The 17036-nt window shown below is 52.6% G+C and overlaps 1 protein-coding gene across 5 annotated transcripts in view; it reads left to right on the forward strand.

Moving 5' to 3' along the window:
• The first annotated feature begins 3327 nt into the window (after window positions 1–3327).
• The window catches only part of GNB1L (G protein subunit beta 1 like), a 70060-nt gene continuing 56351 nt past the window's right edge, over window positions 3328–17036 (forward strand). For 2 of the 5 annotated variants that reach the window (XM_036104228.2, XM_078060623.1), the window contains exons 1-2: window positions 3328–3602; window positions 3723–3818. In XM_036104228.2, coding sequence (XP_035960121.2) covers window positions 3362–3602; window positions 3723–3818 — 337 coding nt within the window. In that variant the 5' untranslated portion in view covers window positions 3328–3361. Of the gene's footprint in view, window positions 3819–5893; window positions 6004–6130; window positions 6698–7003; window positions 7096–7191; window positions 7238–17036 lie in introns of those variants that run through there. The other 3 variants (XR_004921010.2, XM_036104232.2, XR_013443395.1) reach the window with 3 other exon arrangements.

Genomic DNA, 17036 nt, shown 5'->3' on the forward strand with positions numbered 1-17036 from the left:
GAAAGAGAAATAAAGAAATTCAAATTGTAAAGGAAGAAGTAAAATTATTTCTGTTCACAGGTGACATGATCTTCTATGTAGAAAACTCTAAAGAGTCCACAAAACACTGCTAGAGCTAATAAATACAGTCTGCAAAGTTGCGGCATATAAAACCAACACACAAAAATAGGCTGCATTTTGATACACCAACCATGAGCAATCTGAAAAGGAAATTAAGAAAACAATCCTACTTATAATAACATCAAGCAGAATAAAATATATGGGAATAAATTTAACTAAAGAAGCAAAAGACTTGCACACCAAAAACTACAAAACATCACTGAAAGAAATTATAGAATACTTAAATAAATGGAAAGACATCCCATACTCACGGACTGGAAGACTTAATATCATTGAAATATCCATACTATACCAAGTGATATACAGATTAAAGGCAATACCTATCAAAATCCCAACAGTGTTTTGTTTTGTTTTTTCAGAAATAGAGAAACCCATCCTAAAATTCATATGGAATCTCAAGGACCCCCAATAACCAAAATAATCTTGGAAAAAATGAGTGAAATTGGAGGATTCAAACTTCCTGATTTCAAAACTTATTATAAAGCTACAGTAATCAAGATTGTATGACATAGTGACAGACATAGACACCAATGGAATAAAATAGAGATCCCAGAAATAAACCAATCTTATATTGTCAATTGATCTTTGACAAGGGTGCCAAGACTATTCAATGGGAAAAGGACAGTCTTTTCAACAAATGATACTGGGAAAACTGGATATCCACATGCAAAAAAATGAAGTTGGACCCTTATCTTAAACCAAGTTGTATAAAAAATAACTCAAATGGATCAAAGACCTAAACATAAGGGTTAGAACTATAAAACTCTTAGAAAAAAAAAAAAAGGGAAAATTTCCATGACATTGGATTTGGCAATGATTTAGATATGACACCAAAATAACAAAAGAAAAAAATAGGTAATTTGACTTTATCAAAATTTAAAAGTTTTGTGCCTCAAAGGAAACCATCAAGAGACTGAAAAGATAAGCCACAGAATGAGAGAAAATATTCACAAATTATGTAGAGGGATTAATATCCAAAATCTACAAAGAGCACCTACAACTGACCAACAACAAAACAAAAAAACCCAATTAAAAAATGGGCAAAGGACTTGAACAGAAACTTCTCCAAAGAAGATATACAAATGGCTAATAAACACATGAAAAGATGCTGAATTTCACTCATCGCTAAAATTAAGACCATGCAATACCACTTCACACCCATTAGGATGGCTATTATCAAAAACACACACAAAAACAAACAAACCCAGAAAAGAATAAGTGTTTATGAGGATGTGGAGAAATTGGAACCCTTGTGCATTGCTGGTGGGAACATAAGATGATGCAACTGCTTTGGAAAAATTTGGCAGTTTTTCAAAAAGTTAAACATAGGATTACCATATGATTCAGCTATTCCACTCCTAGGTATATACCTAAAAGAACTGAAAGCAGGACTCACATAGATACTTGTACACCCATGTTAATAGCAGTATTAGTCACAATAGCCTAAAGATGGAAGCAACCCAAGCGGCCATCAACAGCTGAATGGATAAACAAAATGTGGTATGTACATATTATGAATATTATTCAGCCTTAAAAAGGAACAAAAATTCTGATAGGTGCTACACCGTGAACCTCTTAAACATTATTCTAAGTGAAATGACAAATAATGTATGATTCCACTTAGATATGAGATACCTAGAATAAGTAAACTAACATAGACAAAGTGGAATAGAGGTTACCAGAGGCTGGGACAGAGGTAGCGGTGAGGAATTAGAATCGATACAATTTCTGTTTGGGGTGATGAAAAAGTTCTGGAGACGAGGGGTGGTGAAGGTTGCACAACAGTGTGAATATACTTAATGCCACTGAATTGTACACCTAGAAATGGTTTTAAAAACGGTAAATTTTGTTATGTATATTTTACCACAATTAAAAAATATATATACATAGAAGATGGCCTGAATGAAAGAAAGCAATTTGAATCAAAAACGGTAATTTCCGATAGGCTGGCCTATTAGTTTTTTACACAAGCCTGCTGCCTGCTCTCTGCTGACTGGCCTTGAGTTGGCCTGAGCTGCCTAGTGCCTGAGGTAAGCCAAATTGTCGGGAACTCCCCCCCCCCCCCTTTGAGGCAGGAAGTTTAAATTATCAGGTCAATTAGGAAAGATACAACCGAAAAATACAAGTTTCATTCACACTTCAAGGAGGCGTTTCCTGGCTGGGTGCCACTTTTATTATTTTTGGCGGAGGTGGCTGAAAACCCCACAGACCCAAGTAAAGGTACAATGTGATCTTTGATTCGCGTTTCAAAGATCAAAGAGAGTGAGTTTGGGTGTAAATGCAGATAACATTTCAGAGATGGTTTCATGAAAGGAGTCACTAGACCAGGGCAGAAAGGGAGCTGGTCTCTTACGTGTGTGTTCGCCTTGAGAAACATCTTTTTCCAGTGAATTCGGCTGCTGATGGCCCTAATAATTTCTGGCCTGCATCCAGGTCCTTGGCCCACAGGGCATTTGGTCTTTGGGCTGGGGGGCCGGCACCCCCTCCCACCTCTTGTCTAGGCACCTTAAGCACACGGAGAGGAGACATGGGGCGGTGCACGCGAGAAGCACTCAACCTCATGCTCCACTCGCTTTTGCAAAGTCTCTGGGTGCTGACTGGGCATGCCACTCCTGCGCAGCAAACTTGGCCTTGGCAGCCTGCCCTCATTGTCCTCTCTCGGTCCAGCCTCGACCGGGGTAGGCAGCACAAACCCACCCACTAGAAAACCCACAGGCTTGCCAGCCCCTAGGCACGCAGGTGGGGAGTCCTCACTGCCAGCGCTGCCCTGCCCTCCAAGTCCTGGGCCGGAGGTATGTAGAACCAGGCACTGGGTGGTGAGAAACACTTTCCATGGAAGCGCTGCTGCCTCTCTATGCCCAAACCCTCCCTGATGCTCTCTGTCCCCAACATTCCTTCTGACGTTCCGTAGCGCCCCAATACCCAGCTGATGGAGGGCAGTGGCAATGGCTCAAACATCTCTGGGGGAGCCAGGTGGGTGCTCGGCCCCTCCCTCCAGCTATCCGTTCCTCAGCCCCAGCGCGTTTCACGTCTGCCTGCGGGACACCGCCAGTCCTGGCCGCCCCACGCTTGAGAACGCGGCCCGAAACGCTCCAGATACGTCGCGCGGTCGGGTTGAGCGCGCTCCCATGACCCCCCGCGCCGCACTGCTGCGCTGGCAGGGCCTGGGAGCGCCTGCGCGGCCCTGGGCCCAAGGCTCAGGGCGCAGGCGCGGCCCTGCTGGGAGGCCAGCGTGAGACGTATGGGGCGGTGCGCGCACGCAGGGGGCGTGGCTGCGCGACGTGTTCAGCTTCTGAGCGCTGCGCGGGTTCGACCGGGTGTCGCTAACTTCGGCAGGAGGGTCAGTGGGGCGGTGGGAACCCGAGCTGCCGGCTGGGGCCCCGCCCCTCCATCTCTTCCTAACTCCCTGTCCGCAGAGAAGCGCTCGGAGTCCCCGGACTGGGTCCCAGCTGTCCTTCCGAACGGCGAGCCTCAATTTCTCGGTCCGCGCCGCAGGCTGGGGAGATCCTGAAGTCATTTTCGGGTGCTTCCCGCGGTCTTTGGAGGTCGCCCCCGCGCCCCGCCTCGCCTCACGGCGGCCGATATTGTTCTGCACTTTTTAGGTGGCACTTGGACTCTCGCCCTGGGAGGGAGACCGGTCCGCAGTCTCCAGCTGCAGATCCGTGGACCCTCTTCACAGACGCTTCGCGCAGCCTCAGGTAGGTCGGCTTCTTTTTGCAGTGGGACTTGTGAGCTCATTTCCCTGCGGTTTCCTGCATGGCGTTTGCGGGAGGGGTGGTGCAGTGGTCCGCCCTCCACTTGCTATGAGGCTTTGGGCACGTTATTCTATCCCCGGGGCCCCTTGTCTCCAGCGTTATTGGTGCTTTTTGGCTTTGCGGAGGCAAATGCGCGTGCGTCCCGGTACGTGCTCCTTGAGTAGAGCGCTGTGCAGTCCAGGAGAAGGGCCCAAATTCCTCAGTGTTGGGGGGGGAGGGAAGGGATAGAGGTCAACAGACTGGTAGCCAAGGCGCCAGAGTGTTAAGAGACCCAGGCTTAGGAAGGTTCAGGCCCGTCAGGGCTGGCTGGTTGGAGCAAGGGAGCATTCTCCCTCAGGCTGCAGGGGGCACACAGGCATGCTGATGAGCAGGCAGGGGACAGCTAGGGTTCTGATTGGGGGTGGGATTTGGGGCTGGGAGGAAGCCAGGGCAGAGACCTGGGTAGTGTGCACTGTCTCCTGGGCATGGGATGTGGGTTTTGCATGCAGCCTGGCACCTAATCTCAGATTGGTGGCAGGAGCTGGGGTGTGGTTCGCAGTCACTGGTTTTCAGAATTCGATGAGGGACTGAACTGGACTCAGAAGTGGACTGCATTTGTGTGCTGCCCCTTGGGCCACTGCCGCCGGCAGGCTCTGGCATATTCTTTTACTGTGTTAGGATGGGAAGGGCTTTCAGGTGGAAGAACCCCCACAGAGTGAGGGCTGTACCTGAGAGGTTCCAGAATGCTTGGGTGGCAAAGGTAGGTGCTCTTGACCCTAGCAGCTTCGAGTGCTGCAGGCTACCCTGGGAGGTGCTCAGCAGAAAGACCAGCAGAGCTGTGTCTCCCTGGAGGAACTCACTCTGATGGGGATAGGAGAGATAAACACATGGGCAACTATGCACAAAGGTGTGTGCAGGCCGTGGTGGCCCGACGTGAGTTGATGGAGCATTAGGGTCTGTGTGGAGGGGTTGCAGAGTGTGTTCTGTGGTGGCTATGAGTGGACCTCCCTTGGCAGAGAGACCGAGGAGGTGGCCACTATCAGGCTGGGCAGTGTGAGAGCCCTGGGAGAGGGCTCCTAGCTTTGGAAGGGAACTGTATCTGGTGAGGGTTGCAGCCTCCTTTTCCACTGTGGGGCTCTTTGGGCTGCTCAGGGTTGATGACCGCTGCTCTCCAGGCCCTTTATAGCAGTGACTTTGGGGTGGTGAAAGAAGATGTAGCAAGTGGAATTAAACTTGGGGGTTTGGATGCTGGGCTGTCGACAGGAATGGGGATGCAAGGAGGTGTGTTCGGGGTGGGGTGGCGTTGCCAGCAGGCTACACTCTTGAGTGGTGAGGTGAGTCTGGAAAGCACGGGTGGGGAGGCTGGAGGGCACAGAGAATAACGGGTCCCTAGGCTTCTGTTGGGCAGAAAGGTAGCACCTTCCAAGCTCCTAGTGCTTTGATGTTAAAGGATCTTGTGACACTGTCTACTTACATAACAGTCACAGTGTTTGGGGCAACTAGGTGACTCCTTTTTGGTGGATTGAAAGGTAGTTCATAACCAGCATGGTGATGTGTGGTGGTTAAGCTGTGGTCTTCAGAGCCAGGTTCAGCTGCCTCCATCACTTACTGGTGGTTGGTGTGTGGCCGCAGACAAGTGACTTCACTCACCACTCTGCCTCTGGTACGGTGAGAGTACCAGCCTCATCAGGGGGTCAGTGTTTGGCACAGATAGAGCACTCAGTAAAAGGTAGCTACTGTCATTCTTCTGAAACTCCCTGACAGCCAGCCAGGCCATCCAAGGAAACCCTGGGGGTTCCGATCTGGCCCCCTTTCCTTCTCCTGAGACTGACAGCATCTGCCATCACGCCTTGCCCATGAAACATCACAGGTGGCATTTGCCCACCTTCTCAGACCTCCCAGGACTGCCTCCTGGGCCCTCCTTCCACTCAGAGCTCCTGGTTGGGTACCTGGGGTTTGCCTGCTTAGTGCCTCCTCCTGCTGCCCAGTGGAGGTGGTTGGGCCTGGTTCCCGCTCTTCCCCACCTTGTTTTTGGACAGATTGCCTTGGATGGTGGCCTGCGTCTGACAGTCCCATCAGCTCTTCTCAGCGCTCCTGAGGCCACAGCTGTCAGCTCCTCTGACCCTCAGCACTTGCCTGGAACGCCTGGGTTTGCCACACCCCTTTTCAGCCCATCTCTGTCCTGTTGTGTCATGCCCACCCTCCCTGCTGCGCTATCTCTTCCTTTCTTCCTCCTTCCTCTTATAGTCGATGTGGCAACTCCCCTCTGTTCCCAGCATGCCTCTTGGCCTGCACCATTGGCAGGGCCCTTGCAATCCCATCCGGGCAGCAGCCAGTTACACCAACGCACACCCTTGGCAGCAGATGGACCAGGTCTCTCCTAGCGTCACATATGCCCCCCCCCAGTGGATCCCTGGATTGAGCGGCCCTTCTGTGGGGACCCTGTGTGTGCACGCACGACCTTGGAGCAGAAGAGCATGGCCATTAGTGCTCCCGGCGGTAAGCCCACAGAAAGGGGGCCCCCGGCTCTGCACATGCCTGGCCCATGGCCCCCAGGGTGGACTTCCACTGGGTGCCAGTCTCATACCCACGCACCTTTGATGGCTCCCCAGGGCTTCTGGACCGATATGTCCTTTTGCTTTGAGCACTATCAGGACAACCTCACCTGCATCTTCGAGATCCTAGGGCAACTGATGGACTGAGCCAGGTGTGGGCAGCCCCCTACGTCGATGGGGACCTGCCCCTTCCTGACGATTATGAGCTCTTCTGCCAGGATCTCAAGGAAGTTGTTCAAGACCCGAACAGTTTCACTGAGTACCGTGCTGTAACACCTTGCTTCCTGCCTCGAGCCAGCCACCAGTGGCCCCCGGAGCTGCCTGTGGTGAAGCAGTACTTAGCTAAGTACTCAGAGGCCCTGGCACTCAACATGGGTGCTGTCCCAGTTGCTGTGGCCACCCCTGCTGTTTGTAGTTCCAACTCTACATCCAGAAATACTCTCCCTGAACAGCAGTGGGCCAAGGAGAACAGCCCTGGGTCTGTGGAATCCCCCACCTTGTCTACTTTTGCATGCAGCACTGATCCTGGTCCTGTGGGGCCAACCTCGTCCCAGCCAGGGGAGGTGACCCCTACATCTGTCCCTGTACTTTCAGGATCTGCTAACCCGCCTGCTCAGAAACCAGATCCAGTTCCACCAGGGGGTCCAGAACCCCAGAAGACAGAGGAGGAGGTTTCTGAGACAGAGGTAGACCAGGAGACATCCTTAGGTACCCCACAGTGGGTGGTGGACACCTCAGAGGCCCCAGGAGACCTAACAGTTTCCCCACTCCTCACCCCACAGCCCTGGATTCTGCACACAGCCCAGGCAGATGCAGCAGTGCTCCTTGTGATGAAGTGGCCTACATAGCTGAGGAACCCCACAGCCCTCCAACAGGACGGGGTGGCTTTCCCAGATATTGCCGTATCCACTTGTTTTATTGCTGGGCAGGAGGTGCACCTGTTTGGGCTCTGCTCTGAGCCCTTGTCTCCTTCACCACCCCGCCACCTGTTATAGCAGAATATTGGGCTCTACGCTGTGCCTGTCATCCTCTGACTTTCCCAGTGGCCCAGAAGCTGCCTCCTCAGCTGCATTTCCACTGGTTGGACAGAGTTTCATACAGCAGTCCTCATCAGATATTTGTATGTCTTTATAACCGCTCCACTCCCCAGACCCCTTTGTTCAATGTTGGCTGGACTAGACTAGGTCTGCCATGTCAGCCCTGTTTGGATCTGTCCCTGGATGGTGTCTCTGCTTTGGCCCCCTTGCCCATCTTGGCTCCCTGTGACCTCTGTCCTCTGGGCTGGAATTTAAGGAAGGTTGCATGGAGGAAGCAGCCACTTTGATCATTTAGTATGAGTGGGATGGCAAAGAAAGATGCTTCCCTATGGGTTTACCAGCAGTCTTGGCCAGCTAGGGAGGTGAGATACAGGCCTCCTTGCCAGTCTAATTCAGTGTCAGGCATTTTTCCCTTTTGTATATTAAGATTGTAGTTATGCCTGGTTTTCTTCAGAAGTTGACATGAATTTCTGTGTCTCAGTGCCTTTGCCCATGTTGCCCTCCCACTTTCTGCTCTTCAGCAGTCCCTGCCTCCTTGCCCACTCTTGCACATTGCTGACTCAGCACTTAAACCGTAACACTATAAATGACTTGTATCTTTGGGTAGGCTATGAGCCTCTAGGGCAGGGGCTCCATCTTGATCAGCTTTGCATCCCTGGTACACAATTTGGTACTCATTAAACATATGTTGAATTTATGGCTCAGCTTGTGGTGTGGTGGCTGCTGACGAGCAGAGCCCTTATTTTGTTAGCCGGAACACTGTTGCCTGTTCTGTCGGGAACCGGCTAGGCCCTAGCCATGAGTACTCTAGGCCGGTGTTGGAGGTGTGGTTTCTGGTGGGGGCTTTGAGAATTGAAGGGTCTGGTTGAAGGATGGAGTTAGGACTGGCAGGTAGAGTGTGGTTTTGAGAACTGACTTCCTAGAGCTGGAGGTGAAGTGAGGAGCAGGCAGCAGACCAGAGCTATGAGGCCCAGGGGCCAGAGGATTGGAATGAAGAAAGACCTGTTCTGTACAAGGATGGGTTTTCTAATAATGAGAACTGAGCTCAGAAGCTCCCTTAAGCCAAATTTAACACAGGATGGGTACAGTATACCTACCCAGAGGAACAATTAGACAAGAATGTCAAGTCCCTTCAGTTTTATAATTGTGGAAACAACACTTTCCTGGAAACTAGGAAGAAAAAATAAATGGAAATGTGAACTGCTACTAAAACTAGTTATTTTAGAGAAAAATTAGTAGTAAGCAAACATCTGGTAAAAATTTTTAAGTAAAATAGACAGGTTGGGATTATTTAGTAATTGTTACTTTAAAAGGCTCTGGGTTCAGATGGTTTTATGCGTGAGCTATTTTAAGGCACAGATGCCTTGTAAATAAAACAGTTGCAAGTCTTAGAAATAAGTGGGAAGGTGATATAACCCTAAAAGCAAACAAGCAAGCTAACAGAAGAAATCACTATGCAGCCTTGATTCTGATCAAGTGTGGGAAATCCCTGTACATTGTAACTCAGCCCCAGATGCACTGCTGCCCCTCCACACTATTGCTCAGTTCTGGACCCTCCTTTTTCAAACCCAGCTCAGACTGCGTCCCACCCCCACCCACTGGCCTGCCAGTGGGTCTGATATTGTTGGCCATATCTTTTGAGTTGGTAAGATGTCTCTGACGAGAACCTGGGGTTACTCACTGGGGTGATGGCCCAGTCACTTAGTTGACATCCCCACTGTTGCTGGCATCTGCGCAGGACACCTTTCTCATCTATATTTAGTGGACTGGAAGTGAATCCCTTTCAGCTCAAGATTGCCATCTTCCCTTCTGACCCCCCCCGCCCCACCCCTGCCACCATTGCCATCTCCCTTGGGCCCCAGACAGCTTCTGCCAGCTTGGTTTGTAGTCTGGCATACCTCTCCTCAGGGCCAGCTCTCCCAAGGCAGGCCCAAGAGGATCTGCGGAGAGGCCAGATGACCTTTTAATTTGGAAAATGGGTCCTATTGTGGTTGGGCTCTCATCACAAAGGAAAAGAAACGAGGGCAGGGCCTTAGCGGCAAAGGCAAGGTTGCCAGTTCCTGGGTGCCCTTGCAGGTGGGATCAGGAGAGGATGGGAGGGCTCTGGTGTGACCTTGCAGATAGGCAGTGCATATGGTGTTGCAGAGCGACAGTTTCATTGGCAGCCGTTGCTGTGCCCTGTCTTTGGGCAGATGCAATGACCTAGCTGCTTTCCTGTTCTGAGGGGGGAGAAGGAACAGAGAGACAGCAGAGGAGGCCCTGCCATGCATGACGGGAGGAGGATCCTTGGGTCATTCGCCACTCCCAGCTCTTCACACACAGGTGGGCTAGAGGAGGCTACTCCTGGGAGCAGGACAGTCTGGCAGGGTTTGCTGGCTGTGCTCAGGGTCTGGCTGATGTGCTGGGGTCTGCCTACCGGATCATCGTTCCCGTCCCATACTTGGCCTTGGAAATAACCTGGAGATTTTATTTCCTAAAGATATGACACAGTGGGCACTATGAAAGGGTTTTTAAAGTACATGTCTCCAAGGAAAATTTAACACCAGAAGTATTATGGATACGGTCCTATGAGAGAACTTTTTATAAAGCTGCAACAATGAAAGTACTTGGAATTGGTGTGGATGGATGAACAGAGGAGAGTAGAAAACTTTGAAATAAAGCCAAATAAATGCAGGAATTTAGTTCATGCTGAAGGTATTGTTTCAAATTAATGGGGGTGAAATGGATTATTTAGTAAAAGGAGTTGGAACAACTGGTTAGCCATCTGGAAAATAGTAAAACTGGATACCCACCTCACTCTGTGCCAGGCTCCACTCCAGATGGATTAAAGATTTCAATATTTAAAAACATAGAAGTACTACAGGGAAGTATGGGTGATTTTTTTTTTCTGCCTGTGATCCCAGAACTTTAAAAGTTCTAGGTATCCAGAATTGCTGAAGGTATGGAGAAAGAGGCTTTTTCTTGCTCTTGATGGGAATATCAAATACTACAATTCACCCACATAACATTTCTAAGCACACATACCCTGACCACTTGCCTATGTGCAGATGGCTGTTGTTCTTCCTCAGTGTGGGGCTTCAGAGCATGGACTTGAGCTTGGTCACACCTTGCCTCCACTTGCAAGCTCATGGTCTGTGGTGTCACCTGACCTCATAAGGTGGTGGGAAGATTGAATGAGGTAAGGCCTGTGCAGTGGCCGGAGCCCAGTCAAGTGCCTAGTGGGCACTCATTGCATTAACAGCAAAGCTGGAAACAGCCCAAAGGCCCTGTAGTATGGAGTGAGGTAAATAGAGCTGTTCTGTCACATCAGTCAGGATGAGCCAGATTGTGCTGCAGTCAAAACCTCCCATGTCTCACTACTCATCTGTCACAGACCAGCTGGGGTGGCCCTTGCCCATTGCAGAGGACCTGTGCTGACAGGAGTTCACTGGACGCATTCTCCGCAACCACAGAGGCAGGAGAAAGATCACAGTGAACCACAAGTGATACTTACATCCCTCCTTTTCCAGTACGGTGGCCAAAAGCTGCCAAACCACACCTGAGTTCTGAGGGATGAGCGGCTAACCCTCCCGTGGGGTGGGGCCGTCAGCATGGAGAAGGTGAACCTGATGCTCAATAGTGACCCTAACCCGTCGCCAAAGTGGGGGCAGGCCTGCGTCAATACCCGTGGAAAGATGCCTGTGAGCTTACTAAAGCCGTGGGGCTTAAACAACAGAATGTATTTCTCCTAGTTCTGGAGGCTGGAAGTCCAAGATCAAGGTGCTGGCAGGGTTGTTTCTCCTGCGGTCTGTCCCCTTGGCTTGTGATGGCCATCTGCTCCCTGTGTCCTCACATGGTTGTCTCTCTGTGCCTGTGCTAATTTCCTCTTATAAGGACACTAGTCCTATTGGATTAGGGGCCACCCATATGACCTCATTTAACATTAATTTCCTCTTCAGAGGCCCTGTCTCCAAATAGAGTCACATTCTGAGAGGGTAGGGGCTAGAACAGGTGAATTGGAGGTGGGGGGGGGGGACACAATTTGCCCATAATAATGCCCAAGATGGATTTCTTGTTTTTCATTTTTGCAATTTCCAATAATGTTATGGTGAGCACCCTTGGGGGTGCAGAGCCTCTCCAGGCCACGGCAGCAGAACATGCTGGGAACGCTTATTTCAGAAATCTTTGCCTGCGTGAGGGTACAAAACACATTACCCTGTATTTCCCAGTTTTAATGTTTTGCCTTTTACATTGACTCTCAAGTCAGCTTGTGACTAATGGCGTGGCGTGCAGAGGGCTCTGCCGTGGTCATCAGATAGCCAGTGACGGGCACGGGCCCCTCCACCCACCTGCGCCAGACATGTAATAGGAGTGGGAATTGGTTTGAGATGTGGAGCCGCTGAGTTTGGGGGCTTGTGTTTTCCACAGCGTGACCTATCCTACCCTAACGAGTAGAGGCCCCTTTCCCCACAGGGCACGGACCTTCCCACCCCAGGTTAAGGATGCCAAGCTGGCCCAGCCTGTCCATGGTACCATCCTTCTCATACATGCCTAGCTCTCTGGTCTGGTCTGTCCTCACCAATGATCTAGCTTTATAGTGAGTCTTTATAGCGAGTCTTCATTATTTGGTAGAGAAATGTTCCCACCTCCCCCACCCCTCCACTGACACCTTGTTCTTTAAGTTGTCTTGGCTAGTTTTAAGAACACGTCATCATAAGCATAGGATGGTACAGTGGACCATGGCGTTCCATTGCTTGCCTCCAGCGGTGGTCAGTCCTTATCCTGGGGGTGCCGTGTTGGTGGACTGCTGGCCAAGTGAGCCGTGCCGGACACCGGGAGTCCTGAGCTCACTTTCTCTTTGGGCTGTGGCGTCCTCATTTGTAAATGGGCAACATGATCTCTCTGTTACAAGGGTGTTGATGGTGAGCCTGGGAGGAGTCCCTGGCCTGTGGGGTGCCCTTGGCAGCCCATTCCTTCTCTCCTGGCCTCAAGGCTGCACAGCCAGGGCTGGGGCCTGTGGGTGGTGCGTGCTCATCCACTTGCCAGGTGGGGCCACCAGACGGTGGAGAGGAACATTCTGGCTGCTCACCTGTGTGCCTGAGCAGCATGGGGCCTGGGCTGACAGCCTACACTCTGCCATACAGCTGGCGAAGTGCAGGTCCTGCATGGTCAGTGTAGGGACGCTTGGCACGGGAGTGCCACATCTCATGCCCCATGGGGTCCTCGGTGCCAAGCGTCGTTCACCTTGACACTTTTGCACCATAGCCAAGGTTTTCTGAAGGCCATGGGTGGGGAGATGGGCAGCCTGTGAGGGCCTGCAGGGTAGGGGAATCCAGGAAGCATGTGGTGGCCAGGTACCTGATCCAGTGTGCTGTCCCCTAGGGCGTGGCAGCCTTCCCACCACCAAGACCCTGTGTTCTTCCCCCTGAAAATCAGGGTGCAAATGGGAGCCATGGATGGTGACGGCCAGGAGGGTAACCCCGGGGCCAGTGCAGCTCTGCCCCTGAGTTCCCACCCCACTCCAGGTGCCCACTTCACAAAGCCCACCGTGGCCTCCTGGTCCCTATCATCATGTCTCCTGCCTCCATCCCCCTCCATCCCCCTCTGCCCCCCGCAAGTTGCTGAACTTTTGCAAGGCTCCCTTTGCTGCCTGTGTAAGGGAGAGAATTTCTGCCTTGCATGTGCTTGGAGGCGGCCGGCAGGCCCCTCAGGGCTACCATCGCTGTCCCTGACCCTTCCCTCCCCCAAGGCTGCAATCAGGCGCTGCCAGTGGCTGTTAGTGCCCGTGCACACATGTGAATGTGTGCACCTCGACACGTGTGTGTGCACAGACCGCACAGCCCATTGTGAACATGCAGTGTCTCTGTAGGCACATAATTTGCACATCTGTGAGTGTGTGTGTTAGGTGGGTGGGGGGTCTCCCCTGCCCGAGGTAGCCCCTGTCACAGGAGCAAACACATGCATCCCTGTCAGAAAGTGTATCACTACCACCATGGTTACAGACCCCCTCTCCAAGTGGGATCAGGTTCCCAGGAGCTGCCTGGGCACTAGCCCATGGGGACTGGCCCACTCCGTGCCCAAGGTGAGAGTGGTCTGGGTGCTGTCGTCAGCATTGGGCAGCTGGCCGCCGTGGACCAGAGCTCATGGCGCATGTGGGCCCCAGAAGCTGGTGCATGGGAATGGTCACGCTTCCTGTAAAACAGCAAGCTTTTCTGTGTGTTCACCAGGGACAAAAATGCTGCTGGCCTGGCTGGCGTCCCACCCCTGCCTGTAAGTCTGTGGGGGCAGGCTGGCTGAAAATGCTCCTGAGTGGACTTCCTTCCTGCCATCTTGCCAGGCTCCCTGGACCTGCTCCTGGGGGTGATGGGCGTCCTAGCTGCAGCTTGAGGCGCCTATTTGTGGGGTGGCCCTGCCTGCCCAGCCTGCCTGCCTCTGCCACCCAGCAGCCCCTCTCCCTGGCCTTTCCTTTCAGTCTAGCAAGATTGGCCTGTCCCCCGGTCCCAAGCAGAAGTCTCAGTGGCCCAGCTCCGAAGCCCCTGCTGGCCGTGGGGCACACGGCCACACCTCACGCACTGCAGCTGCTAGTTTGTCAGGCATCACTGTGCCTTTGTCCATGAGGCTCCGTCCTGCTGCCCCAGTGCAGTCTAACCCTGCCACGCAAAGTACCCAGCAGGGACTTGGCTGTGGTGTGGCAGGGCAGGATAGGCACGCTGGTGGGAGGGCCGTGCTCACCTCTGCCTGGGCACCATTGTACCACATGGGCCTTGACCCCTGCAGAGGAGCCAAGTCCCAGGGGATGTGGCTGTAACTTTGCCTCCATTGCCCTCTCCTCCAAACACAGTGGAGCCCTTCCAGAAGGGGTGCTCGCACACCTGGTGGGGTGAATGTCTAGACACAGTGTGGGGCACTGCTGGGTTTACTGCAGGCAAGGAGCTCCTATGGGGCCTGGGACAGTCCTGCCTGAGGTCGTGAATCTTCCTGGACGGGGCACCTTCCCCCTCAGAGGAGCCAGGAATGCGTGAGCTTTGCAGGAGCAGAAGGTCTCCACGTTACGGAGCAAGTGACTTGCTGCTCTTGGGCAGAACAAGAAGCTTCAGGCCAAGGATGGAGGTGGCTGTCAGTCTGTCCCCCAAGGGCCTTCAGGAGTGCAGCACTCTTGACTACCACAGAAGCCTGTTGTTTCTACAGCTGTCCCCCAGATCTGCTTTGCAGCCTTTCTGGCCCATGGGGAGATGCCCTGCCCGTACTCGAAGCTCGGAGGGGGCTCCTGGCAGCTGGGCTCTACGGTTTTCTCAGTACACTCAAGAAACAGCCAGCACAGGGCCCTGTGGAGCCTCAGGCCACCATCACCTGCTGCTCCTGGGACACAGCTGTGCCAGAGGCAGGCAGGCCTGGGACTGGCCTTCGGTCCCCTAGGGGAAGGGCTGCTGGAGGGCATTCTTTACACCCTCTCACCCCCACGCTGTACACAGAGTTCCATCAGTCACCGGGAGAGTTGGGGATGGCTACAGTTGGGGTGTGCACTTGCTGCCCAGGGGGAAGGCGGGTGCAGGGATGGTGCCAGGCTCCCACCTCCCCACTGGACTCTGAGGCCTGCGGTGCGCAGGGCTGCTCGTAGCACTGTCCTCCCTCCCCTCAGCCCTCCCTCCCAGGCGGGGCTGGCCGCGCTGCGTCCCCGGAACCCCTCCCTGGGATCTGCATCTTTGAAGCCACGGATACTGACAGAGGATTCAATGAATCCAAGGTCGCCAGTCGGGCGTTGACAGATGCCCGGCCACGATACTCTTTCTGATTTAATAACCGAATGGGAGGCTGGCCCTTGGTAATAATTAGGGCTAATTACTGAGGAGGTGTTGACAGACGGGCTGAGAGGAAACAAACTACCTTTATCCCCGGGCTTAGAGTCAGATTACCGGCCCAGTGCTATCTGCCCCTCAGAAAGTAGACGCTTCAATCACTCACCGAGGCTTCAAAGGGGAAAGGGCCCTGACAATGCACGGGGTTTGGAAAGGAGCTATGAAGTGCGCCTTTGACTCCGAATCGCCAAACGGAGCCCCATTCCAGAAATGGTTTCTTTGTGAAGTTTGAGTTACCCCCGGCAAACCTGCCTCCCTGGCTCGGGGCCGGGGAGGGGTGCAGTGGGCGCAGGCTGGGCTGGGGCTGGGACGGGCCCGCCCTGTCCCGATCCCTCCTAGGCTGGGCCTGTGCCTGGCAGCCCACGGGGCCTGAGCAGGGAGGTGCAGCATGCTTTCCTTGGCCCAGGGACTGTGTCCAGTTCTTTGTGGCTGTGAGCTGCTGGTAACGGGATAGGGATCTCACTATCCCTGCAGGGCTTGTTCCTTCCCTTGTCTCATCCGGGCGTGCTTTCTTTTCTTTCTTTTTTTTTTTTTTAAAGATTTTATTTATTTATTTGACAGATAGAGACATAGCGAGAGAGGGAGCACAAGCAGGGGGAGTGGGAGAGGGAGAAGCAGGCTTCCCGCTGAGCAGGGAACCTGATGTGGGGCTCGATCCCAGGACCCTGGGATCAGACCTGAGTCAAAGGCAGACACTTAACCACTGAGCCACCCAGGCATCCCTGGACATGCTTTCTAAAGCTGTTGTGGGCAGGTCTAAGCTCTCTGGTTTGGTTTGGTTTGGTTTTCTAAGGGGGGAGGGGCAGAGGGAGAGGGAGAGAGAATCTCAAGCAGGCTTCATGCCCAGTGCAGAGCTTGATCTCACAACCCTGAGATCATGACCTGAGCCGAAATCAAGAGTCAAGACGCTTAACCAACTGAGCCACCCAGGTGCCCTGTAGTCTGGGCTCTCTGGAAGGGACTGTGCCCTTGGCCTTATTTATGGCAGGACCACCCCTCTGGGGCCTGGGCATCACTCACAGGGCTGCCCCCACCCCTGGCTTGAGTGATGAGCCATGCTGTGGATGGGACACTGACCCCCAGGGGCCTCAGCAATAGGGTGACGACTTGGAACAGGGTTGTCCTAAGTTGTAGGCTGGTTTCTGATGCCTGTATGTGCACCTGCTGACTCCCCTGGGACTCCCTGCATTTCAAAGACCATGGAGGGCAGTGGTCAGACCTCCATTCCCCTGGTGGGAAGCAGGAGCCCTGGGAAGTTTCCCAGTGACCTGGCCTGGACCGCCCAGGTCGCTGTGTCTGTGATGTGGCTTCGAAGGGCCAGTTCTGGGACTCTTGCTGTAGTCTGTCCTGACCACGAAGGCAGGAGGGTGATGAAGCAGTACTCAGGACAGGACTGTCCAGAGAGCATCTTTCCGGTTTCAGGTGTAGCCTGGGAGGCACAAAGTAAGTGGGTCTCTGTTCCTGCCAGCCTGGAGGACCAGTCACTTCAGAGGCTTCCCACTAGGATGGCTGTATACTTTAAGGAGAATGAGCTGGTCTGGCTGGTAGAGAGCAGTCTTGTTAGATCAGCATTCTTCCTTTCCCTGGCATGCTGCTCTGCTTCTGGAAGTGACCATGGTGGTGATGATGATGATGGTAAAAATCATCAGCTAGTTTGCTTAGCTATTAGGGGCACTATTGATGAATTTAAGTCTACTTCTGTGAGGGCAAAAATAGGATGGTGAATTATTTTAAATGGGATAAGCCCTTAAAAAT

Source organism: Halichoerus grypus, chromosome 13 (assembly GCF_964656455.1).
Source record: "Halichoerus grypus chromosome 13, mHalGry1.hap1.1, whole genome shotgun sequence".
NCBI classification, from domain to species: domain Eukaryota; kingdom Metazoa; phylum Chordata; class Mammalia; order Carnivora; family Phocidae; genus Halichoerus; species Halichoerus grypus.